At 41.2% G+C, this 25,261-nt stretch overlaps 1 protein-coding gene and 1 non-coding gene across 3 annotated transcripts; both read left to right on the forward strand.

Annotated features, from left to right (window-relative positions):
- ARPP19 (cAMP regulated phosphoprotein 19) lies at positions 1 to 23,570 on the forward strand. Of its 2 annotated transcripts, none has more exons than XM_066276285.1 (4): positions 1 to 75; positions 304 to 358; positions 17,123 to 17,245; positions 20,734 to 23,570. In XM_066276285.1, the coding sequence occupies exons 2-4, from the start codon at positions 314 to 316 to the stop codon at positions 20,902 to 20,904; spliced, it is 339 nt and encodes a 112-aa protein (XP_066132382.1). In that variant the 5' UTR covers positions 1 to 75; positions 304 to 313; the 3' UTR covers positions 20,905 to 23,570. The 2 variants fall into 2 exon arrangements, with proteins under 2 accessions (XP_066132382.1, XP_066132383.1); XM_066276286.1 differs by lacking the exon at positions 1 to 75 and adding an exon at positions 145 to 167.
- Positions 22,946 to 23,047, forward strand: LOC136337008 (U6 spliceosomal RNA). Its single transcript, XR_010731730.1, has one exon. It is a non-coding gene; the product is annotated as a U6 spliceosomal RNA (small nuclear RNA).
- Positions 23,571 to 25,261: the final 1,691 nt, after the last annotated feature.

Here is a 25,261-nt window from a genome sequence, read left to right on the forward strand (position 1 = left end):
GGTGAGCGTGAGCTGCGACCTTTGAAGGAAGAAAGGAAGTACCTGGGCGTCAGAGAGCCGAAGGAGCGGGGTGAGGTAGGCAGGGCCGCGGCGCGGGTGGCCGGCCGGGGGGCGGCGGGCGGCGGGCGCGAACGGTCGAGCGCCGCGGAACTCTTGTGTCGACACAGGTGGCGGCCATTTTCGCGGGCGGAGGCGGCCCGGGCGGGCGCTCGGAGAGTGGGGGGCGGGCGGGCCTGGGGCGGCCGGGCAGCTTCGGCCTCGGCCTCCCGGTAATTGAATCTTTTCCCGGCGTCTCGTCTGCAGAGGGAGCAGTATGTCCGCGGAAGTTCCCGAGGCAGCCTCCGCGGAGGAGCAGAAGGTGAGCGAGGGTCGGGGGCCGCGGAGCCGGGCCTGGCGGCGGCCTGCTCTCGCCGCTGGCGGAGGGGCGCGCCGTGCTGCAGCCGCCGCACCTGGTGCAGAGGGTGGGCCGTGCCCGGGCGCCTCGGCGGCGGAGGCACAACACTCCCGAGCCGCCCGCCTGCCGGAACTGCTAGTTGGCGCCAACGTCCTGGGAGTTTGAACGTTGTCCACGTCTTTGCTGAAACGTGTCTTTTCTAAGGCCTGGGTGGGTCACTTTATTCCTTTATATACGTAAGAGCCCAGGACTCAGCCCTTAATGCTTGGAACCTAAGTTTTCCTGTGACTTCACTTGGCTTAGGAAGTTCTGTTTTGCCCTTGAAGAATTAACTCTCCTATTGTATCGTTTGCGAGCTGTTAATTCCCAAGGCGGTGTCTCCGGTGTGGGCGGATTTCGGTTGGAATTTCAGTTCCAATCTTTGTGGGCCGCATTATCTTGGTCAGTATTAAACTCTTTAAGCTTCAGTCTCCTAATCAGTAAAATGAATGATACTGCTTATTTCAGATGGTGATTGTGACCATCTGAAGGCTCAAGGGACGTGGGTAATTTACGGTGTGGAGCGCAATGTGTTCAAAAATGTGAGCAAGTGATATTTGCATATGGTACTTGACTGAAAATCGGAAGGTCGGAATTAAAGTTATTTTTAATAACTTAGTTCATCAGGGTTACCATGGAAACAGGAATATTTTGTAAACTCATCTGTAGTATCTTTTTGATGTAAGGAAATACGCCGTGAATCGGTATGACTCAAATTACGACTATACAGGCTTTATATATTATCTAGTCTAGTGCTTGCCGCTTCTACCATAATTAATTCTGCTGTCCTGACCTCCTGGGTAACTTGTGGCTGGCCCACAAACGTCCATGATAAATTGTTTCCTAAGTTGTTTATGGAGCGTTATCAATACTTTGTTTAAAAAAATCAGTTTGCATTATCATAAATAGCGTTTATTCTAATGCTTGGACTTTGCAAGAATTTTTGCTTAATGTTGCACCTAAACCCATTTCATATGGTTTTTTGTTGTTGTTGTTGTTTTTGTTTGTTTGTTTTTACAGAGACAGAGAGAGGGATAGATAGGGACAGACAGGAATGGAGAGATGAGAAGCATCAATCGTTACTTTTTCGTTCCTCATTGTGACACCTTAGTTGTTCATTGATTGCTTTCTCATATGTGCCTTGACTGTGGGCCTTCAGCAGACCAGGTAACCCCTTGCTTGAGCCAGTGACCCTGGGTCCAAGCTGGTGAGCTTTTTGCTCAAACCAGATGAGCCCGTGCTCAAGCTGGCGACCTCAGGGTCTCAAACCTGGGTCCTCGGCATCCCAGTCCGATGCTCTATCCACTGTGCCACCCCCTGGTCAGGCCATTTCATGGTTTTTTTTTTGTTTGTTTTTATTTTTTTTCATTTTTCTGAAACTGGAAACAGGGAGAGACAGTCAGACAGACTCCCGCATGCGCCCGACCAGGATCCACCCGGCACGCCCACCAGGGGGCGACGCTCTGCCCACCAGGGGGCGATGCTCTGCCCATCCTGGGCGTCGCCATGTTGCGACCAGAGCCACTCTAGCGCCTGGGGCAGAGGCCACAGAGCCATCCCCAGCGCCCGGGCCATCTTTTGCTCCAATGGAGCCTTGGCTGCGGGAGGGGAAGAGAGAGACAGAGAGGAAGGCGTGGCGGAGGGGTGGAGAAGCAAATGGGCGCTTCTCCTATGTGCCCTGGCCGGGAATCGAACCCGGGTCCTCCGCACGCTAGGCTGACACTCTACCGCTGAGCCAACTGGCCAGGGCCATTTCATGTTTTTAATTTAACCATGTTAACTTTTCCAGAGTGAGATGGTTCCTTTGTAATATTACTTGTGAAGTAACTGGAGCAAAACAAGAAAACAGCCATAGCATAAATAAGGTAGTCCAAGTAACCACCTTATTTGGAAATATTTCCATGAAAATTAAGTTGGCTAATTTTCACACTTTGTAAACGGTGGGGGGGTTGGAGGCAAAAAATAGAGTTTAAAGATTAAAGTCTTGCCTGACCAGGCGGTGGCGCAGTGGATAGAGCGTTGGACTGAAATGTAGAGGACCCAGGTTTGAGAACTCCAGGTCGCCAGCTTGAGCGCGGGTTCATCTGGTTTGAGCAAAGCTCACCAGCTTGAGCCCAACTAAGGTCGCTGGCTCGAGCCAGGGGTCACTTGGTCTGCTGTAGCCTGCTGGTCAAGGCATATATGAGAAATCAATCAATGAACAACTAAGGAACCGCAATGAAGAATTGATGTTTCTCATCTCTCTCCCTTCCTGTCTGTCTGTCCCTACCTGTCCCTCTCTCTGACTCTGTCTCTTCCACACAAAAAAGAACTTGGCTCTACGTCAGGCTCAGACACAGAGGACCCAGGTTTGAGACCTTGAGGTCACCAGCTTGAGCACGGGCTCATCTGGTTTGAGCAAGGTTCACCAGCTTAAACCCAAGGTCACTGGTTCTAGCAAGGGGTCACTCACTCTGCTGTATGTAGCCCACTCCTGTCAAGGCACATATGAGAAAGCAGTCAATGAATAACCAAGGTGCCACAATGAAGAATTGATGCTTCTCATCTCTCTCCCTTCCTGTCTGTCTGTCCCTATCTGTCCTATATATCCCTCTCTCTAACTCTCTCTGTCTCTGCCACACACACAAAAAATTAAAGTCTTTACAGTAATACTAAACATCTTTTGTTTATTGTAAAATACTTATAGTAGTATTCATTATTGCTTGGGATTTAGGAACCCAGAAAAATAAACCCATGTCTACGTCTTGTCCTAAATCAATCTCAGTTTTGACTTTTGATGTACAGTAGTGCACTATGTAATTTTCTTTTGAGATTTGTATGTTACCAGAAGTATAAAGTGTTGATTTCTACAGTGTAAATGCTTTAACTTGAAATAGCTTAGTATTGTCTCAACAATATTAAGGCTATCTTGAATGTTTTCATGAGTGTCTAACATTAAAAATTTATTTCAGGTCCTTTGGTTTTAGGGCTGCTGTCATTAATACCAAAGAGTGTTAGTAATATAATGTCCCTTCTTGAATTAAGAATTGGCTATAAATGTTGAGTGCTGATAGTTTAGAAATGGATATCATTTCTAAACACAAGGAAAATGTGCAGAGTCATTTTTGTGTTTCTATGGGCCAAATCACCTGTTTCTTCTATTTGGAAGAATAGTTAGATGATCTAAAACATTGGCTTATTGTCTTGGTACGCAGTTGACCTTTCACTTAAAGCCACAGTCACAGTGTTCAGCTAAAATACCTTTATAGTTTTATGGTACCTTAGCCTCTGAAAAATTGAGGCGAAGAGATGAGCCCTGCATGGAGTAAGAGCTAGATCACTATTTCTCTGAATAGTATGTATATCCTTTTTAAGAAGGGGGAAAAAACCTTTATAGAACACTTTTTAAAAATTGGGATATTGATTAAATACATTGTGTCTGTAAAGTCATGGTGCACTTTTGACTGGTCACAGGAAAGCAACAAAAGATGATAGAAATGTGAAATCAGCACCAAATAAAAGGAAAACTCTCCCAGTTTCATACCTATTCAGTGCAGTTCGATGCGGGCTCACGCACAGATTTTTTAGGGCTCCTTAGGTAGCTATCCCGTATAGCCTCTACAGACTCATCACTGACAGATGGCCTACCAGAACGGGGTTTCTCCACCAAACTGCCGGTTTCCTTCAACTGCTTATCCCACCGAGTAATGTTATTCGTCTGTGGTGGTGCTTTGTTATAAACGCGCCGATATTCACATTGCACTTTGGTCGCGGATTCTAATTTAGCGAGCTACAGAACCCACTGAATTTTCCTCTGTACTATCCACATCTCGACTGGCATTGCAGTGGGCTACTCCGCTGTATACACGGTGTTACATCATCATGCGCACGCGCACATGCTGCCACATCATCCTACAGAAATTGGGAGGGTTTTCCTTTTATTTGGTGCAGACTTCACATTTCTATCGTCTTTTTTTTTTTTTTAATTCATTTTTAGAGAGAGGAGAGACAGGGAGAGAGAGGAGAGAGAGACAGAGAGAGAGAAGGGGGAGGAGCTGGAAGCATTAACTCCCATATGTGCCTTGACCAGGCAAGCCCAGGGTTTCGAACCGGCGACCTCAGCATTTCCAGGTTGATGCTTTATCCACTGCGCCACCACAGGTCAAGCTCTATCGTCTTTTTTTTTTTTTTTTTTTAATTTTATTTATTCATTTTTTTAGAGAGGAGAGGGAGAGACAGAGAGAGAAAGAGGAGAGACAGAGAGGGAGAAGAGGGGGAGGAGCTGGAAGCATCAACTCCCATATGTGCCTTGACAGGCAAGCCCAGGGTTTCAAACCGGCGACCTCAGCATTTCCAGGTCGAGGCTTTATCCACTGCACCACCACAGGTCAGGCTCTATTGTCTTTTGATGCTTTCCTGTGACGGGTCAAAAGTGCACCATGACTTTACGGACACACTGTATGTTCAAGCATAAAAATAAATACAAACTCATATCTTTTATACCACTCTAAAACTAAAATACAGCCTGACCAGGAGGTGGCGCAGTGGATAGAGCATTGAACTGGGATGCAGAGGACCCAGGTTTGAAACCCTGAGGTCTCCAACTTGAGTGTGGGCTCAGTGGGGTCGCTGGCTTGAACCCAAGGTTGCTGGCTTGAGCAAGTGATCACTCACTCTGCTGTAGCCTCTGGACAAGACACATAATGAGAAAGCAATCAATGAAGAACTAAGGTGCTGCAACTCTGAGTTGATGCTTCTCATCTCTGTCCCTTCCTACCTGTCTGTCCCTATCTGTCCCTCTCTGTCACAAAAATAAAATGAAACTAAGATACAAACAGAACCAGTCTAAGGTATTATTTCAGAATCACATGGTATTTTGGTGAGAATTTCCAATGTATAGAGAATATGGTAGCAATTACGAAAGTGCAGGAGGTTTTTGAGTGTGGTAAGTTAACACTCTCCAAGACCGTAAGATGGCTCACTTCTCATTTCAAGTAAGCTGTGTGGCTTCTTAATGATAGAGTCACAGATAAATCATTTAAATTATAATTCAATTCTGTCCTTTTCTCATTCTGGACAGTAGGAGTAACACTGCTGAATCTGTGATCATAAATGATAGCTCTAGCCTGACCTGTGGTGGCGCAGTGGATAAAGCGTCGACCTGGAAATGCTGAGGTTGCCGGTTCGAAACCCTGGGCTTGCCTGGTCAAGGCACATATGGGAGTTGATGCTTCCAGCTCCTCCACCCTTCTCTCTCTCTCTGTCTCTCTCCTCTCTCTCTCTCTGTCTTTCCCTTTCCTCTCTAAAATGAATAAATAAAAAAATTAAAAAAAAAACAAACCTTTAAAATAAATGATAGCTCTACTTAGAAATGAGGTGGCAATTCAAATGCCCTAGAATATTCTTTTTATGTTTTTATTTTATTTTTTTTGTGTGTGTTTTTCTGAAGTTGGAAACAGGAGGCAGTCAGACAGACTCCCGCATGCACCCGATCGGGATCCACCCGGCACGCCCACCAGGAGGCGATGCTCTGCCCATGTGGGGTGTCGCTCTATTGCAGCCAGAGCCATTCTAGCGCCTGAGGCAGAGGCCATAGAGCCATCCTCAGCACCCGGGCCAACTTTGCTCCAATGGAGCCTTGGCTTCGGGAGGGGAATAGAGACAGAGAGGAAGGAGAGGGGGAGGGGTAGAGAAGCAGATGGGCGATTCTCCTGTGTGCCCTACCCAGAATCGAACCGGGGACTCCTGCACGCTAGGCTGACGCTCTACCACTGAGCCAACTGGCCAGGGCTGCCCTAGAATATTCTTATAAATAATCTGAGATTATCATTGAAATGGAAACAAACATTAAAAATTTTTAACAGCCTGACCAGGTGGTGGCGCAGTGGATAGAGCATCAGACTGAGATGTGGAAGGACCCAGGTTCGAGACCCCGAGGTCGCCAGCTTGAGCGCGGGCTCATCTGGCTTAAGCAAAGAGCTTACCAGCTTGGACCTAAGGTCGCTGGCTCCAGCAGGGGGTTACTCGGTCTGCTGAAGGCCCACGGTCAAGGCACATGTGAGAAAGCAATCAATGAACAACTAAGAAATCGCAACGCGCAACGAGAAACTGATGATTGATGCTTCTCATCTCTCTCCGTTCCTGTCTGTCTGTCCCTGTCTATCTCTGCCTCTGTAAAAAACTAAATAAAATAAAATAAAAATAAAAATTTTTAACAGAGGATTCTTGAATCTGTGAATTCTACTTTGAATACTACTAAGCACGAGACAGGCGTGCTCTCTGGTAAGGAGAGTGAGACTTAAATACATAGTTCTGTTTTCATTGTTGAGTATCTTTTTTTTTTTTTCCTTTTAATTCTGAAGCTGAAAACAGGGAGAGACAGTCACACAGACTCCCGAATGCGCCCGACCGGGATCCACCCGGCACGCCCACCAGGGGCGACGCTCTGCTGCGACCAGAGCCACTCTAGCACCTGGGGCAGAGGCCAAGGAGCCATCCCCAGCGCCCGGGCCATCTTTGCTCCAATGGAGCCTTGGCTGCAGGAGGGGAAGAGAGACGGGGGGGGGGGGGGGGGGGGGGGGGAGTGGAGAAGCAGATGGTTGCAACTCCTGTGTACCCTGACTGGGAATAGAACCTGGAATATCCACACATGGGGTCGATGCTCTACCTTTGAGCCAAGTGGTCAGGGCTTGAGGCTTCTTTTAGAGGCATGAATATTTAGATCTTGCTCCTAATAATGTATTTGCTCTCAAAGTCTGTGTCATCTGGTCTTAATATAGGTGCACTGGTTCTGTTTTGGTTAGCATTTGCCAGGTATGTTGTATTTGTTTTCCCATATGTTTACTTACAGCTGTGATAGTGTGTTTATTTTTTGGACTCAGCAAATGGCTAGATTTTAAATTCAGCTTCTAGATTCAAGTGGACAGGTTATGAGCCCATTTATGTTTATTGTAGTTATTGACGTAGTGGTTTCTGTTTCTCCCATCTTATGTTTTGTTTGTTTTTGGTCTTAATTTTTTTTTCTCTTTTCTTGCCCTCTTTCTCTTTTTTCCCCCAGTTAATTGATTTTTCTTTCTTTTTATCCCCACTATTAGTTTGGAAATTGTGTACTTTGTTTCTGTTATTTCATTGGTTGGTCCCCTTTGAAATTTTATCATTCCTCTTTAACTAAAATTGTAAAATTAATATTATAAACCCTTTTCTAAACATGCCCTAACTCTGTTGCTTAGACCATCGCCCCAAAGCACAGAGGTTGCCAGTTCGATCTTCGGTCAGGACACATACAGAAACAGATTTTTTTTTTTTTATAGAGTCAGAGAGAGGGATAGACAGGGACAGACAGACAGGAATGGAGAGAGATGAGAAGCATCAATTATCAGTTTTTCTTTTTTTTTCTTTTTTTTCTTTTTTATTTATTTATTTTTTTTTATTTATTCAATTTTTTAGAGAGGAGAGGGAGAGAGAGAGAGAGGAGAGAGGGAGAGGAGAGACAGAGAGAGAGAAGGGGGAGGAGCTGGAAGAATCAACTCCCATATGTGCCTTGATCAGGCAAGCCCAGGGTTTCAAACCGGCGACCTCAGCATTTCCAGGTTGACGCTTTATCCAGTGGGCCACCACAGGTCAGGCAATCATCAGTTTTTCGTTGTGACACCTTAGTTCATTGACTGCCCTCTCATATGTGCCTTGACCGTGGGTCTTCAGCAGACCGAGTAACCCCTTGCTTGAGCCAGCGACCTTGGGTCCAAGCTGGTGAGCTTTTTTGCTCAAACCAGATGAGCCCGCACTCAAACTGGCGACTTCGGGGTCGTGAACCTGGGTCCTCCGCATACCAGTTCAACGCTCTATCCACTGCGCCATTGCCTAGTCAGGCTAAAATCAATTTTTTTAAAAATTGTAAACTATATAGGACTGTAAGACACTTCAACTCTAAAAATGTACTGTTCTAATTTTAGTATATGTGCTGCTGAAGCGAGCACTAAAAATGTACTGTTATATAGTATTTTTGTTGTTTTGTTTTTAAGCTTGCATATTTGAAAAGTGACTTGTTTGCCAGTATATATATGCACATACACCAATTTCTTTATTTGCTATTTTCTTCTATATTTCAAATCTTTTGGGGGATTTATTTTCATTCTAGCTGAAATAAATGTTCAGGAATTCCTTTGAAGGATGTCCAGAAACATGGAATCGCACCAAATTCTGTGTGTCCCCTTTCACCTTTTTTAATATGACTATAGGGATAAATTGCTTAGTCCTATCTGGAGGGTGGAAACAGCTTTGGGTAGTTCAAACAGGAAAGAGGTCTGGTTTAGGGAATTGGGTTACACCTTATTAGAAGGGATAGAAAAGCAAAGGGGGAAGATAACAATTCCCATAGTGAGGGAAAGCTGTTGACCCTGCGAGAGTGAGCACTATACTGAGCCCAGTGTCCGTCATACCCACTCTTATGTAGCTGGTACAATAGGCCCAAATTATCTGCTCCATGACCCCCTACAAGAGCTACTGCTACATTGTTGGTGGCATCACCTGGAACTGAATGGATTCTTTTCTTTCATGCTTTTTAATCTGTTGTATATACCATTGGCAGGACCTAATATAAATTTTTGGGGAAATGTAATTTTATGCTCCTAATTGTAATGATGAAGGGGAGTTTTTAAAGAGGGGTGACTGGGCTGAATGCCACTGGACACAGTCTGCCACCTGACAAGTTATTTATACTTCACTCCACAAGCAAATCTGTAGCTGTGTCAGAGCACTGGTGAATGTCCAACCAAGCATTTGAACCTGCTTACCAGTAAGGTCCTGGAACTGTCACATCTGTAGAAGGTTAAAACTGTGTCTGTATTGTAGATAAAAAATATTGTGGACATCTTATGTTTAAGAAATGTAATTTTGGCCTGGTTGCACAGTGGATAGAGCATCGGACTGGGATACAGAGGACCCAGGTTCGAAACCGAGGTTGCGGCTTGAGTGCAGGCTCATCTGGTTTGAGCACAGCTTACCAGCTTGAGCCCAAGGTCGCTGGCTTGAGCAAGGGGTCACTCAGTCTGCTGTAGCACATATTAGAAAGCAATCAGTGAACAACTAAGGTGCCACAAGGAAGAATCGATGCTTCTTATCTCTCTCCCTTCCTATCTGTCCCTCTCTTTGTCTCTGTCTCTGTCACCAAAAAATAATAATAACAATAATTTTGATACATTTTCCTGTTAAATGCAGCTGAAATGATAAATCCAGCTATTAATTTGCATCTAGAAAGGACTTGCCATTGTGCTCTATATTTGGCAAGAAAGTTCAAGAATTGGTTTGTTTTTCTAGGACATGTTAGAAATCCATTCTAAACCTAAATGATATTTTCAGCTGTAGTTGCCATAATGCCCAAAACATTTTCTATAGTATGTTGTTATTTTAATTGAATTGAACATGCTTACTATTATATGTAAACATATATAAATGTATTTCTTACTAGGAAAGGAAGAGGGGGAAAAAAGAAAAGAAAGTAAGGGCCTGCCTGATCAGGCGGTGGCTCAGTGGATAGTGTCAGACTGGGACACAGAAGACCCAGGTTCAAGACCCCGAGGTCTCCGGTTTGAGCGTGGGCTCATCCGGCTTGAGCACAGGCCCACCAGCTTGAGCGTGGGGTTGTTGGCTTGAGCCCAAGGTCGCGGGCTTGAGCAAGGGGTCAAGGCACATATGAGAAAGCAGTCAATGAACAACTAAGATGCTGCAATGAAGAATTGATGCTTCTCGCCTGACCTGTGGTGGCGCAGTGGATAAAGCATCGACCTGGAATGTTGAGGTAGCCGGTTCAATACCCTGCACTTGTCTGGTCTAAGGCACATATGGAGTTGATGCTTCCTGCTCCTCCCCCCTTTCCCTCTCTCTCTCTCACTCTCCTCTCAAAATGAATAAATAAAAAAATTAAAAAAAAAAAAAAGAATTGATGCTTCTCATCTCTCTCCCTTCCTGTCTGTCCCTGTCTATCTGTCTTGCTCACTTGCTTGCTAAAAAAGAAAGGGAGGCCCTGGCTTGTTGGCTCAGTGGATAAAGCATTGGCCCTGTATGTGGATGTCCTGGGTTCAATTCCTGGTCAGGGCACACATGAAAAGCCACCTTCTTCTTCTCTTCCTTTTTTTCTCCCCCTTCTCTCTCTCTCTTCCCCTCTTGCAGCCAGTGGCTCGATTGGTTTGAGCATTGGCCTCAGGTGCTGAGGATAGCTCAGTTGATTCAAGCATCAGCCCCCAGATGGGTTACTGGGTGGATCCCAATCAGGGCACATGCGGCAGTCTGTCTGTCTATTTTCCCTCCTCTTTTTTTTTTTTTTTTTTTTTTACAGGGACAGAGAGAGAGTCAGATAGAGGGATAGCTAGGGACAGACAGGAACGGAGAGAGATGAGAAGCATCAATCATCAGTTTTTCGTTGCGACACCATAGTTGTTCATTGATTGCTTTCTCATATGTGCCTTGACCGTGGGCCTTCAGCAGACTGAGCAACCCCTTGCTCGAGCCAGTGACCCTGGGTCCATGCTAGTGAGTTTTTTGCTCAAGCCAGATGAGCCCGGGCTCAAGCTGGCAACCCTGGGGTCTCGAACCTAGGTCCTTCCGCATCCCAGTCCGATGCTCTATCCACTGTGCCACCGCCTGGTCAGGCCCTCCTCTCTTTTAATAAAAGAAAAAGTAAAGGAACGCCAGATAAGATGTCTTATGGTGCTCAGTTTTACTCCCTTATATAAAATGGGGGAAACCTGAAGAAAGACTGCAAACTAGGGAAAGTTGGTACCCCTATACCAGAAATTTTAAGGAATCTGTTTTAGATACAGAACTGATAATTAAAGTCAAGCAAAGGAAGAAGTAGAGAGTCTTTACTTCCTAGACCCATGAAAGCTGGCTGTTATTATTAGAAATGTGAAACTGAAAAGCTGTAATCACGTTAGAGTTGTTTTTAATGTCAACCAATTTAAAAAAATAAGGGTTTTTTTGTTTGTTTTTAGTTGTTGTTGTTGTTGTTGTTTTTTAATTGAGACAGGCATGTGCCCTGGCCAGGTTCTACCTGGCATCCCCCATCTGGGGCTGATGTTCTGCTCATCTGGGGCTGCTGCTCCGTTACTTGCCAACTGAACTACTAGTGCTTGACTTATGACCATGATTGGTTCCAACAGACCGGTCGTAACACGATTTGGTCATAATTTGAGTAGGCTATATGCACAGTATTGTGAAATGATGTTATAAAAATGTTTAAGTCATATATTTTAATTTTTCTTTATTAATTTTTAGAGAGGGGGGAGAGAGATAGAGAGAAGGAAAGGGGGGGGAGAAACAGGAAGCGTCAACTCGTAATAGTTGCTCCCTGTATGTGCCTTGACCAGGCAAGCCCAGGGATTTGAACTGGCGACCTCAGTGTTCCAGGTTGATCAGGGGTCCCCAAACTACAGCCCGCGGGCTGCATGCAGCCCCCTGAGGCCATTTATCTGGCCCCCACCGCACTTTTAGAAGAGGCACCTCTTTCATTGGTGGCCAGTGAGAGGAGCATAGTTCCCATTGAAATACTGGTCAGTTTGTTGATTTAAATTTACTTGTTCTTTATTTTAAATATTGTATTTGTTCCCGTTTTGTTTTTTTACTTTAAAATAAGATATGTGCAGTGTGCATAGGGATTTATTCATAGTTTTTTTATAGTCTGGCCCTCCAACGGTCTGAGGGACAGTGAACTGGCCCCCTGTGTAAAAAGTTTGGGGACCCCTGAGGTTGATGCTGTATCCACTGCGCCACCACAGGTCAGGCGTTTAAGTCAAATTTTATCATAATTTTCTTTCATTATTGTTATATATCATAATTTTCTTTGTTCATTTTATGCCATTTGTATCCTCTCTACCCCATTTTGTTTCTTATTTTTACATTCATCAGGTTTAAGTAAAACACTGCAATACCACTACAACTGGTTTAACATTTGCAAAGACAATTTCCTCTTGGTAAACATCTTGGGAGGGGTTTGATGAAAAATATCCAAAACACAAAACACAGATTGCAGTGCCGAGTCTGGGATAACAGTTGAAATGGTGCATGCAGAGATGGTAGTGCTGCCGGAAGCTGGTCCGCACTGTCGTACGCCCAGCTCAGCAGGGCAACGCTTGCGCTGCCAGGGCGCGGAGCAGTCATGGCGAGCGATTGTGGTCGTAAAGTCGAATGGTCATAAGTTGCATAGGTCATAAGTCAATCAGTATTTGTGCCTGAGGTGAGACCATGGAGCTGTCCTCAATGCCCAGGGCCAACTTGCTCATTTGAGCCATGCTGCAGGAGGGGAAGGGGAGTGGCATGGAGAAGCGTGTGGTCACTTCTGTGTGCCCTGACCGGGAATTGAACCAGCGACTTCCACACGCCGGGCCTATGCTCTGCTGCTGAGCCAACTGGCCAGGGCCAAAGATAACTTTATAGTAGAACTCAAGTAGGTCCTTCCTCCCAATTCTACTTCTGAGTTGTACCACTACTAATACCCTTCACTCAGCCATAGTAGATGCCCGAGTGAAGTCTGAGCCATAGAGAAGAAACTGCAGTGATCCAGCCTACCTCCTACATGAAACTGGTAACCTTAAATTTATGATTTCTCCAGCTTCTGTGATCACTACAGTGTAGTATAGTATCTTCTATGAGCATTAATTAGATTCTAAAGTTAGTAAGGCAAAAATGCTTATAACTAAAATCCCCCCTTGACAACCCTGGTGAAGTCATGATCAGATTGGAAACTGCCCCATCAATTCTCAGTAGGTCAGTTATTCACTCTGTTGTGTAGTGATTGAACAGGCTGGGCTGATTCTTTAGTCAATTGCTAACTGAGGTAGTAGGCTTTTGCTGTAGAGGCTGAGTTTTTCAACACTAGAATGGTAAATAGTACATTGATGTACTTACTACACTCTGAAAGACACCCAGGGATCAAGACCATGGGAATGACAGGTTTGCATAACACACCTCACGCTTGAGCTCTGGGGCATACCCTTCTTGAATGGAATGACTGGCAGAGTCACTGATGCTATTTAAGAGTCTTTATCTGGGCTGAGCACACAGTAATTTTGTGTGTATCAAGTGAGTGAATGATGTGACCACTGTAAAAGACTAAAAATCAAAATAGATGTATGAAACTGTAGCATAAAAGGAGGAAAGTAGACTACTTGAAGCCTAGAGGGAGCATGCATGTAAAAGAAGCCCTATAGAACAAGTATGTATATATGACAGCAGCAGCTTTCTTCTCAAATCCTCTAAGACTAAAAATGAGAAGATATAACAACACATGAAGCTGTTCAACATGAAGATATGTTGACAATATTGGTGAATAAAGCTGATTATAAAACATGATTGAATATAATTTTGAGGCGGTGGCACAGGGGATAGAGCGTTGGCCTAGGACATAGATGACCCAGATTAAAAACCTCGGGGTCACCAGCTTAAGCGTGGGCTTATCCGGCTTGAGCCACGTGGGTCTCTGGTTCAAGAGTGGGGTCATACACATGACCCTAAGGTCGCTGGCTTGAGCAAGGGGTCACTCACTCTGCTGAAGCCCCCAAACCCTCGTCAAGGCTCATATATAATTTTGTGGAAAATATATGCAAAACTTGTGTGGTGCTTCTTCAGTTCCTAGATTAACAAATGATTTACTTGCTGTACAAGAACAGTACGCTTGGCATTTCTAGATTTAACATTTCTGCTTTTTGACTATTCATAAATAATCTGGGAGAATTAAGATACGCAGAGATGTGTCATTCTGCTTAACTGGTCTGTGGAAATGAGTACATTAGCTAGAAAGTGCACCTTGCCATTGCCCAGCCTCCTCTGTCAGGACATCTCTGTTTTTCTTTTTTTTTTTAAATCAGTGGTAGTCATCCTGGACTCTACCACCCACTAGTGGGTGTTCCAGCTTTCATGGTGGGCAGTAGCGGAGCAACCAAAGTATAAATAAAAAGATTTAACTATAGTAAGTTGTTTTATAAAGATTTATTCTGCCAAACTTAGCAAAAATCCAACATAAAGTACTTGGTAAGTAATTATTATTATATGCTTTAACTTGCTGTAACTCTGCTTTATAAATTTTATCAAGTAAAGTTACTTCCCTACTTTATAAATCACCATTACTGTGGAACCGGTGGGCAGTTAGAAAATTTTACTACTAACAGAGATACAAAAGTGGACGGTAGGTATAAAAAGGTTGACTACCCCTGTTTTAAATGATATTAAAATTTTCTTTTATTAATTTTAGAAAAAGACCAAAAAAATGCTCAAAAGATAGAATTGGACTGAATGAATTAGTTCAGTCAATGTGTGAATATAATGGACATAATATGGCTATTGGGATCAGAAACCCACATGTGGAGCTTTTTCCGTAAGGGAGAAACTCTAAGTCAGGATTAAGCAGCCTCTTAAGTGGTCTCTATCAAGAAGAGCAAGAGTTAGTCACTATGGCATGAGTGAATCATTGGTTCATGGTTTTCTTGGCTGGAGAAGGAAAAGTGAAGAGATGAAGAGCTAAAATACTTCCTGTTGTTACAAACTAAAGGGTTCTTTTGCCTGAGCACATCAAAACCCAGTAAAACAGGAACAGGAGTTTGCAGCAAAGAAAGTAAGGGTTTATTAAGAAAATGGCACCAAGCCAGATGACACAGGAGAGCTGGCACTCTTAAGACCTGGTTCCCTGATGGTTTCTAGGGGATAGGTGTTATTTGGGGGAAATTTTTTATTTTATTTTTTTTATTCATTTTAGAGAGGAGAGAGAGTCAGGGGGGAGGAGCAGGATCATCAACTCCCATATGTGCCTTGACCAGGCAAGCCCAGGGTTTTGAACTGGCGACCTCAGCATTTCCAGGTCGATGCTTTATCCACTGCACCACCACAGGTCAGGCCTGGGGGAAAATTATTAATCATGGTGACTAATAGAGTTGGGGTCATGGGCTCCACTGATTGGTTGGGGCCAGGGTAGGGAGCAGTTGATCATTCTTGCAGGTCCTGGTATCAGCCATGGTGTTCTGCCTAGTTTTATGAGGGCTGGTGTTAAAGCTGAATAGCCTTAAAATATTATATTGATAGTCCTTGGTCAGAAAACGTTTTTTGTTGTTTTTTTTTTAAAGAGACTTTTGCCAGTATAATCAATTTAAGGGTTTTCTTTAAATTTTTATTTTTTTATTTTATTTATTCATTTTTAGAGAGAGGGAGAGAGAGGAGAGAGAGAGAGAAGGGGGAGGAGCTGGAAGCATCAACTCCCATATGTGCCTTGACCAGGCAAGTGCAGGGTTTCGAACCGGCAACCTCAGCATTTCCAGGTCGACACTTTATCCACTGCGCCACCACAGGTCAGGCAGAAAACATGTTTTTGATGCATTAAAAAATGGAATCTTTAGGCCCTAGCCGGTTGGCTCAGTGGTAGAGCGTTGGCCTGGCGTGCAGGAGTCCCGGGTTCAATTCCCGGCCAGGGCACACAGGAGAGGTGCCTGTCTGCTTCTCCACCCCTCCCCCTCTCCTTCCTCTCTGTCTCTCTCTTCCCCCTCCCGCAGCCAAGGCTCCATTGGAGCAAAGTTAGCCCGGGGGCGCTGGGGATGGCTCTCTGGCCTCTGCCCCAGGTTCTAGAATGGCTCTGGTTGCAACAGAGCAACGCCCCCTGGTGGGCATGCCGGGTGGATCCTGGTTGGGCGCATGCGGGAGTCTGTCTGACTGCCTCCCCATTTCCAACTTCAGAAAAATACAAAATTTAAAAAAAAATGGAATCTTCAGCCTGACCGGGCAGTGGTGCAGTGGATAGAGCATTGGACTGGGATGCGGAGGACCCAGGTTCGAGACCCCGAGGTTGCCAGCTTGAGCGCGGGCTCATCTGGCTTAAGCAAAAAAACCAAAAAACAAAAACAAAAAAAACCCTCACCAGCTTGGACCCAGTGTCGCTGGCTCTAGCAAGGGGTTACTTGGTCTGCTGAAGGCCCACGGTCAAGGCACATATGAGAGAGCAATCAATGAACAACTAAGGTGTCAAAACGAAAAACTAATGATTGATGCTTCTCATCTCTATCCATTCCTGTCTGTCTGTCCCTGTCTATCCCTCTCTCTGACTCTGTCCCTGTATAAAAAAAAAAAAAAAAAAATTGGAATCTTAAGCATGAACAGTCATTAGGCATTTATATACACAAATGTGAAGATTGACGAAGATGACGTTTCTCTTTTTCATAAATATCAAAAGTGTTCTTTCTGTATTGAGTTATTCAGGCAAAATATGCTGGTAAAGTAAGCTGCTGTTAATTTGTATTAAAGTATCTCAGGAGTTTCCAGTTATGCACAATTTTGGATACATAGGTGATCAAAAGAGCTTTTATATTTTAACAGTATTAAGATGATTTTCTAAATATAGGCAAAGAGCTGATGAATTCCATAGAAGGTGACTAACTATAAATGTATTATACATGACTGGAAAGAAATGGCAAGCAAGACTTCAGAGCTGAGATATCTTGATATTTTTATCCAGTGTGTGGGGTGTTCCACATGCATCACACAGCTATAATAGAGCTATCACATGGCTCATTTGAAAAACAAGATAGAGATGTTTTAAAAGCTCTGTGTTTGATTTCTTAGGCAGATGCTGCATTACTTGGCATTAGACAACTAAAGTCAAAATCCAGATATTAAAAGGTGAATTATTTTAAATAACTGAATTGTGATAGAGAAGTAATTTATTTCAAATTATTTCAGGAAATGGAAGATAAAGTGGCTAATCCAGAGAAGGTTGAAGAAGCAAAATTAAAAGCAAGGTATCCTCATCTGGGACAAAAGCCTGGAGGTTCAGATTTCTTAAGGAAAAGATTGCAGAAAGGGGTAAGTTCTTGTGTATAACCTTCAAATACTTAAGCTCTGTGAACTCAGTGTGCAGGTAGAGATGGTGAAATGGGCATCTGCATATCTAGTTCTGTACCTTACCAGGTGTGTGTGTATGTATATAATTTCCCCCCAAGTTTTAGATTGTTCATTCTGCATAAATAGTAAGAATTAAGAATCCAGGACTCTTTATCACTTTTAACTGTAATAATTTCAAGCATGTAGAAAGGTGCAGATAAATAATATAATAGAACCTATTTACCCACTATCCAGATCTAACATGTTTAAATATTTTGCTATATTTACTTAAGCTTTATCTTTGTGAGAAAGAAAATAGCTCTAGTTAAAACCTCCCATGTATTTGTGTATCCCCTTTCTCTCTTCTCTCCAAAAGCAACCATTATCCTGAAGCGCAGGTATTTATTATTCTGCCCATGTTATTACTACTATTTTTAAACTTCCAACCGTTTTAAAGGTGATTTTCCACACAATGTCCAAAGGGATAAAATACTTTTTATTTGAACGAAATGATCATTTTTAAAGCATAGCTGACTGTCTCCTTTACGTAATACATTTCACATATAAGTGCTCTGATACAATTTATTCACTTGTAATTTTAGTAGTTCAAATTATTGAAAACATTTTAGAAATCTGCCATACTTTGTGAAGCAGAAATCATTATTTCCGAATAATGAGATCTGAATTGAAATAATGTTACATGTTTCTTAGGTTTTTCTTTTCTAATTCCTTTCTTTATAAAAAAATTTAAGGGCTCCATCTTCACTCTAAGCACAAATTATATACTGTACAGGAAGCAAGGAAAATTGAAACATTGTTTATGGAACAGAATTGTTTATTGAATCAGATGCCAAATCATGTTTCTCCCTAAATGAATACCTTAAATATACTGCTATCTGCAGCTTGAATACAAAACTTACAGTGTGTTTAGTTCTATGTGGATTATTTTCTCAAGTAAACCAAATTCCAATAGAATATTTTTCCAACTTTATTGAGATACAGTTGACATAGAACGTTGTGTAAATTTAAGCTGTATAATGAGATGCCTTAGCCTGACCTGTGGTGGCGCAGTGGATAAAGCGTCAACCTGGAAACACTGAGGTTGCCGGTTCAAAACCCTGGCTTGCCTGGTCAAGGTACATATGGGAGTTGATGCTTCCTGCTCCTCCCCCTTCTCTCCCCCCCCCAAATGAATAAATAAATAAATAAAAATAATGAGATGCCTTGATACATGGACATAGGATGAAATACTTATAACAGTTAACACACTCTTACTTACATAATTACCACTTTGTTGTTATAGTGAGAACATTAAAGCCCTTCTCTTATTAGCAACTTTTAAGGGTATGATCCAGTATTGTTGACTAGTCACCATGCTGCACATTAGATCCCTGGAACTTACCTTATAATTGAAAGTTTGTGTCCTTTGACCAGCATCTTCCCATTTCCCCCACCTATTAGTCCCCATTCTACTCTGTGTTTTTGTGAGTTGGCTGTTTTCAGATTCCACATATAAATGAGGTCATGTACAAGTCGTGTATTATGTGTCTTTCTACCAGAATAATATTTTAACAAATTACTATTTGTTGATTTTAGAGAGAGGAAGGGAGAGAGACAGAGCTAGGAACACCTGTCTGTTCCTATATATATGTGCCCTGACCGGGAATGGAACCGGCAATCTCTGCGCCTTGGGACAAAGCTCTAACCAAGCTAGACAGCCAGGGCAACTAATGATTTTTTAAAGTGGCAAAATATAGAATGGTAGTTTTCTTTAATTTTCCTGGCTTTAAAGAAACTAACATAAATAATAGATTAATGGGTTTTTTTAAACTTACATGAAAGAATAACATTCACAGCTTTGAAATAATAGGATGGCAAGGAAAAATTATACCAAAAATATAAAACCTCTGTTCCATGAGAAGTAATTTAGTGGGGAAATTATTACAAAAATATAGTTAATATCTGTAATACATAAAGAGATCTTTCAGATACACAAGAAAAACATTAAGGAGCTCCTCGATAAAGGATTTTAACACAAAATATAGATATTAAAACACTGAGAAAAATATTTATCCATGATATAAATCAATGAAATGTAAAAAAGAACAATCATACCATACAACTAAATTAGGGAAATATTTAAAATAATACCCACTGGTGATGTTGAAGTTGAATGTTGCTAATACGCTCTTTGCTCTGTGTAGCATTTAAAATTATTACTAATGTTTTAGAAAGGGCTTTGGATCAAGATTTATAAATATGTTCATATCCTTAGAGTAAATAATTTCTTGTGACTTAACCCCAGGATATAATTCAATATAAGGAAGAAGTCTTTAAGTTTGAAGATGTTCTTTCTGGCTTTAATTCTAATTAGAAGCAGCACCACTATTGAAGAGCAGAGAGGTAGTTCAATTGTGATAAGCCAGCAAAATGGTATCTTGGAGTTAGTGTTGTTGGTGTAAATAGTTGCAAATGAGAAAATGCCACTTAATTAAGAAATAAGTATACAGAATCCTCCTATGCTAAAAGAGTTGATTTTTAAAAGACATCTGAATGACAGAGTCCTGGGTTTTAGTTTTCCCTTCGTTATAATAGCAAACTGGCAAATTGCAATGTACCTTTAAATAGTTTCTTCTTAATTTGAGAGGATTGGTTAGATGTTATTTATATGAGGTCCCTTTCTGTTTCACTATACTTACTAATGTTATTATGAGATGTCAAGGATTGACACCTATTTTAGACTTTTAACAATATGATATGTGTACATAATGACTATATAAGACTGTCAGAGCTGGGTGGAATATCAAGAAGTAGTCTTAGTCCATGCTTTTTTCTATTTGTTTAGTTTGTGAAGTCCCAAGAAAACTGAGGATTCAGTTTTAAGAAAGAAGGTCTTAAAAGTTCAACATTGCCATGGCCGGGTAGTTCATTTGGTTAGAGCAGTGGTCCCCAACCCCTGGGGTACCAGTCCGCAGAGAAAGAATAAATAACTTACATTATTTCCGTTTATATTTAAGTCTGAACGATGTTTTATTTTTAAAAAATGACCAGATTCCCTCTGTTACATCCATCTAAGACTCACTCTTGTCACTTGTCTCGTAAGTTCGACAGTTAAATTTAAAAATATCACAGTTTTTATGCCGGTTGCATAACTTTATTTTGTGCATTTATCCGTCCTACCCTAAAGGCCAGTCTGTGAAAATATTTTCTGACATTAAACCGGTCCGGGCCCAAAAAAAGTTGGGGACCACTGGGTTAGAGCATCATCTTAAAGTGCAGAGGTTGCTGGTTTGATCCTGGTCAGGGCACAGACAGGTGCTGATTGATATTCCCGTGTCTGTCTGTCTCTCTCTTTCGCTCTCTCTCGTTAGAATAACTTATTTTATACTGACAATATAGGGTCACATGTACATCTTAAACTAATATAATTGCATATGAAAGCTTTTAAACTGAATTTTTTTTTCTTGTAGCAAAAATATTTTGATTCTGGGGATTACAACATGGCTAAAGCAAAAATGAAGAACAAGCAACTTCCTACTGCAGCCCCGGATAAGACAGAGGTCACTGGTGACCACATTCCCACTCCACAGGACCTTCCTCAACGGAAACCATCCCTTGTGGCTAGCAAGCTGGCTGGCTGATTAAGAGCTGAACTGCATGAATCTTCTAATTCCCATTGTTTTTTCTTAAGATGTTACTTCCTTGCTTTTTATTTTCTTTCAATCACTTAGTCATTTGAGGAGTGACAGCTTTGCAGGTAGTGGTAGTGTGTGCTGCTATTGTAAGGGAAGATACATGTGTAGAGTTTTGATTAGTTTGACAGTGCACTGATGAAGAGAACATGTTAGAGCAACATAAAGTAATCTACTTGAAAATAATTGTATATATTACCTATCTCCTAGTGTAGGTCTGGTCCTAACAACTACCAAGCAAATTTTAGTTTTAATGTTTTGGCTTTCTTAATCATCTTAATTATAGCTTTGTATGTTAGTCTTATTTAATTAACCTCCATTGTATTGATCTCTTCTGTATTTTCCTTTTGGATTTTATAAAACAAGTTTAAGACCACAAGTTGAAAGAAAGGTCACATTTCAAACACAAATAGATGGGGTTCCAAAAGATTTGTATTTCTGTGCTTGAACTTGAATGGCCTTAAACCTGTTTCAGCTTTAATGATAGAAGTTTACTTGGGCAATATTTGCCCTTTCTGGTGTAACTTATGTGACCCTAGTGCTTAACAGCTGCCATTGAAGCTAATATTTTTACTTAGTTATAGCTAGAATACCTTTTGTTGTTAAAGATATGAATGAAGTATGCATGTGCATCAACTGTTGAATTCACTTTTGTGCCATTTTTGTAAATATAGTAGTTTTGCACAACCTCTCACAAATGTCTGTATTAATTTCACATATTAAAAAGTAGATGATGTGCCAACCAGAAGCACAAAAGTTCCTACACAAAACTCTGTATGTCATTAGAGCTTTTGTATAATAAGAGTAGTTTACAATCTTGGGCTTAAAGAATACCAACTGAAATCTTTGCTTAGTCTACGATAGACTTAAGCTTTTTCATTTGTTACTAATACCCATGAGACATTCAGTGGCCTTGCGCAAATATGATATGTTGCTTAGGCATATCTTTTGTCCTATGCAGAACATTTCATTTTGACTTTTATGAAAATTGCAATTTATGTAATTTATACAAACTTTTTAAATGTAGAAACTTTTTACTTCAGCGGTCAATTTTGGGGACACGAGACTAAAAGGCTTCGATACTCTGCCTCCTGTGGCCCCCTCCCTCCTTTTTTTCTTGCTTCTTTGACTCAAATCATGTTGGGCTGTGCTGTTCAGTCTGTTCAGAAGCGTAGGTGTCTGTATCCTTACTCTTGAAATTTGCTCTGCTGAATGCTGTATTTTATAATAATTTTTTTATAACCTTTCAGTTAATTAACAATTCTTATTCCTGTATTATTACTAATATTTGACAGTTGTTTAAATGAAAGGATCTTTATAATGAAACAAATACTTGAGAATACTGGCCCAGGAATCAACGGCAGGATGAGCTGAACTCTGGTAAATAATTATAAGTAATTATTATGAACTAAAGTGAATCAGGCTTCCGACAGAGTAATTTACATGTTAGGTGGAACATACTCATTAAAATATGTAGGTATTTTGCTTCTATAGATGTCACTTTAATAAAATGTCAATTTAATTTTGTGGGTTTTTTTAATCTAGTTAGTAGTAACTTTAACAGACTTTATTGGGACAAATGTACTGCACTTTTAGGAGCTCTTCCTGTAAGTCCTTGTAATGCTGTAACATCATAAAGAGGATCAGTAATCTAAGATGATACTATTTTTCTTTTCATTTCTGACTTACACAGGACTTCCCTTCTTTTGGATCCAGGCATCTTTTCTGGATCTTGGCTCCATTTGTGAACCTGCTTTCCTATCACCCCCAATCATTGTAGATGGTGCCTTGAGTTCTAGCACCTGCACTTAAAGGTAGCCTAATGTTCTGAGGAAAGCCTGCTGATGATCTTTCTGTTCTGCCCACCCCCAAAAGCAGAAAAGCAACAATATCAGCAATGTGCTAATTTGTCATTTTAAGAAATAGGAATATGTGGGTTATTCCACAGTATGTATAATTATTGTAGGATTGATATAAGAGTTACAAAATAGTGCTCACTTAGGTGCACATCTAAAATTGGAACAATACAGAGATTAGCATGGCCCCTGCTCAAGGATGAAGTGTTCCATATTTTAAAATTTTAAAAATATATATAAAACAATCCCAAAGTAGAATTTCTGCAATATCTACTTTTAATGAATATGTGCAAGGTATCACCATTAAATCACATTAAAGATTAATCTGAAATACAGAGAGACCATGTTATTCTTGACCATTATAGGACTCCTGCTGTGGTTTGTGACAAGTGATGTAACGTCTGCCTGAGTTTTAGTTTGTAAAATACAATGCTAATATTTAACCTACCTCAAAACTTGTTGAGGATCTGTGAAATATTGAGTAAGTGCCCAAAGTAAAATATTGTTGATTGTCTTTTTATTAAAAGTAAATTTCCTTATTAAACCAACCTGCCTTCTGTAAAGTCACAGTGCTTAAACTCTCAGGATATTCTCTTGGGAAAGACCTGTCATTTGTAGGTATATTTGCTTAGCCTCCATTATTGGTGCTTGGGATAGAGAGGTTTAAATTTTTCTGGTTTTGGTTCTGCCTAAACGCTAAGTTTACTGAAGACAAACGCAGGCTGTTTCATCATTGCTAGAATAAAGATTTTGACTAGATGAACTTAACTGTAATCATCTATTTCTATGATTTCAGAGTTGTGGTTTGAGAAGTGGCTAATTTTAATCCTGTTTATTGTAAATGAATGCTGAGATAAAGCTAAGGTAACAAATACTTCATGAGAGTATCTAATGTCTGAAATAAATTGCCTGTTTCATGGTTAGTAGCTCCTACTTAATAGTACAGTTTTAAGAACAATTGACTAAAATAATTATAGCTTTTGGCATTTAGGATAGTAATGATTGTTAGATTGTTTTTGATAAACTGGAAGGAGCATTGTGCAGTCTATTATTCAACCTTCTTGTGCTGCTGATCTAAAAAATACCGTATTTTCTCACGTATAAGACGTTCCCATGTATAAGACATGTCTTGATTTTGGGGCCTGAAATTTGGGGGTGGGAAGTACAGTGGTACCTTGACATACAAGTTTAATTCATTTCATTGCTGAGCTCAGCTCATGACTCAATATAAGAGAATGTAAAGAAATAAACTAGTTTATGAAGTGTCGTTACCTTCAAAGTCAGGCGAAGATGCTGGCGGAGGGGAAGGAGACTGGCAGAGGAGGTTTTCATTTCATGCTCTGTAGCTTAACATAACTTACTCTCTACACACTTAACACTACGTTTAATTGCAAAATTTAACTTACACACTACGTATGATACGTAACTTTATTGCTAAACTTAATTGCTATTTTTTTACTTTGCTTAATCATCACTATATGACTTCCTTTTCCTTCTCTGCCCTTTTCAAAGCTTTATGGCATGAAAACCCCTCCTCCAGCAACAGTAGCATAACAGTGGCCCTTCCCAAGCAGGAAGGTAATTAGCGATTTCACAGACAGCTGCCCAGCGCCATTTTTAACAATAAAAGCACACTCAGGAAACAAATTTTACAAACTCATGTGCCCAATAATCATCATTTTGTTCACTGACTTTTGGCTTTTTCACCACACTTTTCTCTCTTTCACTTAGAGGCCACTTCAACAAAAACCTTTCCATGGAAGTTTGTTTCTTCCTCCCTTTCAGACATTTAGCGGCTATCTAGTGGTGGGTGGCTGAAGCTCGTGATTCAAATATCTGCTCGTGACTTAAAGCAAAAAAGCCTGTGAGTGACTGCTCGTCTCTCAAATTGCTTGTAATTTAAAGTGCTCATGTGTGAAGGTACCACTGTATTACATAAAGTTACTGAACTCAAGTTTTATTCATCATAAAAATTCATGCAACTTCTCATTACTGTCAAAACTCCCAATCATTAGCTTGTCCTCATCTGTGTCTGATGACAAATCAGTCTTCAACAATGAACGCAAAAACAAGCATGGGAAAGCGGAAAATGCAAGCCCCCCCCCATCTACAACCACTGTATAAGACGCACCCAGTTTTTTATCCCAAATTTTTTGGGAAAAGGTGCATCTTATACATGGGGGAATACGGTAAGTCTACTCATCAAATGAGGCCTGGAAAGGTTGCTACTTGTTAATACTTTAGTTGTAATCAGTTGCTCTTTTACTTGATGTAACAAAACCATACCTCTGGATTTTTATTATTATTGTTTTTTTTACCAAACCAGGCATATATTCTTAGTTCAAATTAGTGAAGTTTTATCAAAGGTGAAATGGAAACTCAAATTGTGCTCTAAACTTGGTGTTTAGTGAGCTAGGGTAAGGTAGTTTATAGGAAGAGCACTTCTGAGT

This window comes from Saccopteryx bilineata, chromosome 4 (assembly GCF_036850765.1).
Source record: "Saccopteryx bilineata isolate mSacBil1 chromosome 4, mSacBil1_pri_phased_curated, whole genome shotgun sequence".
Lineage (NCBI taxonomy): Eukaryota > Metazoa > Chordata > Mammalia > Chiroptera > Emballonuridae > Saccopteryx > Saccopteryx bilineata.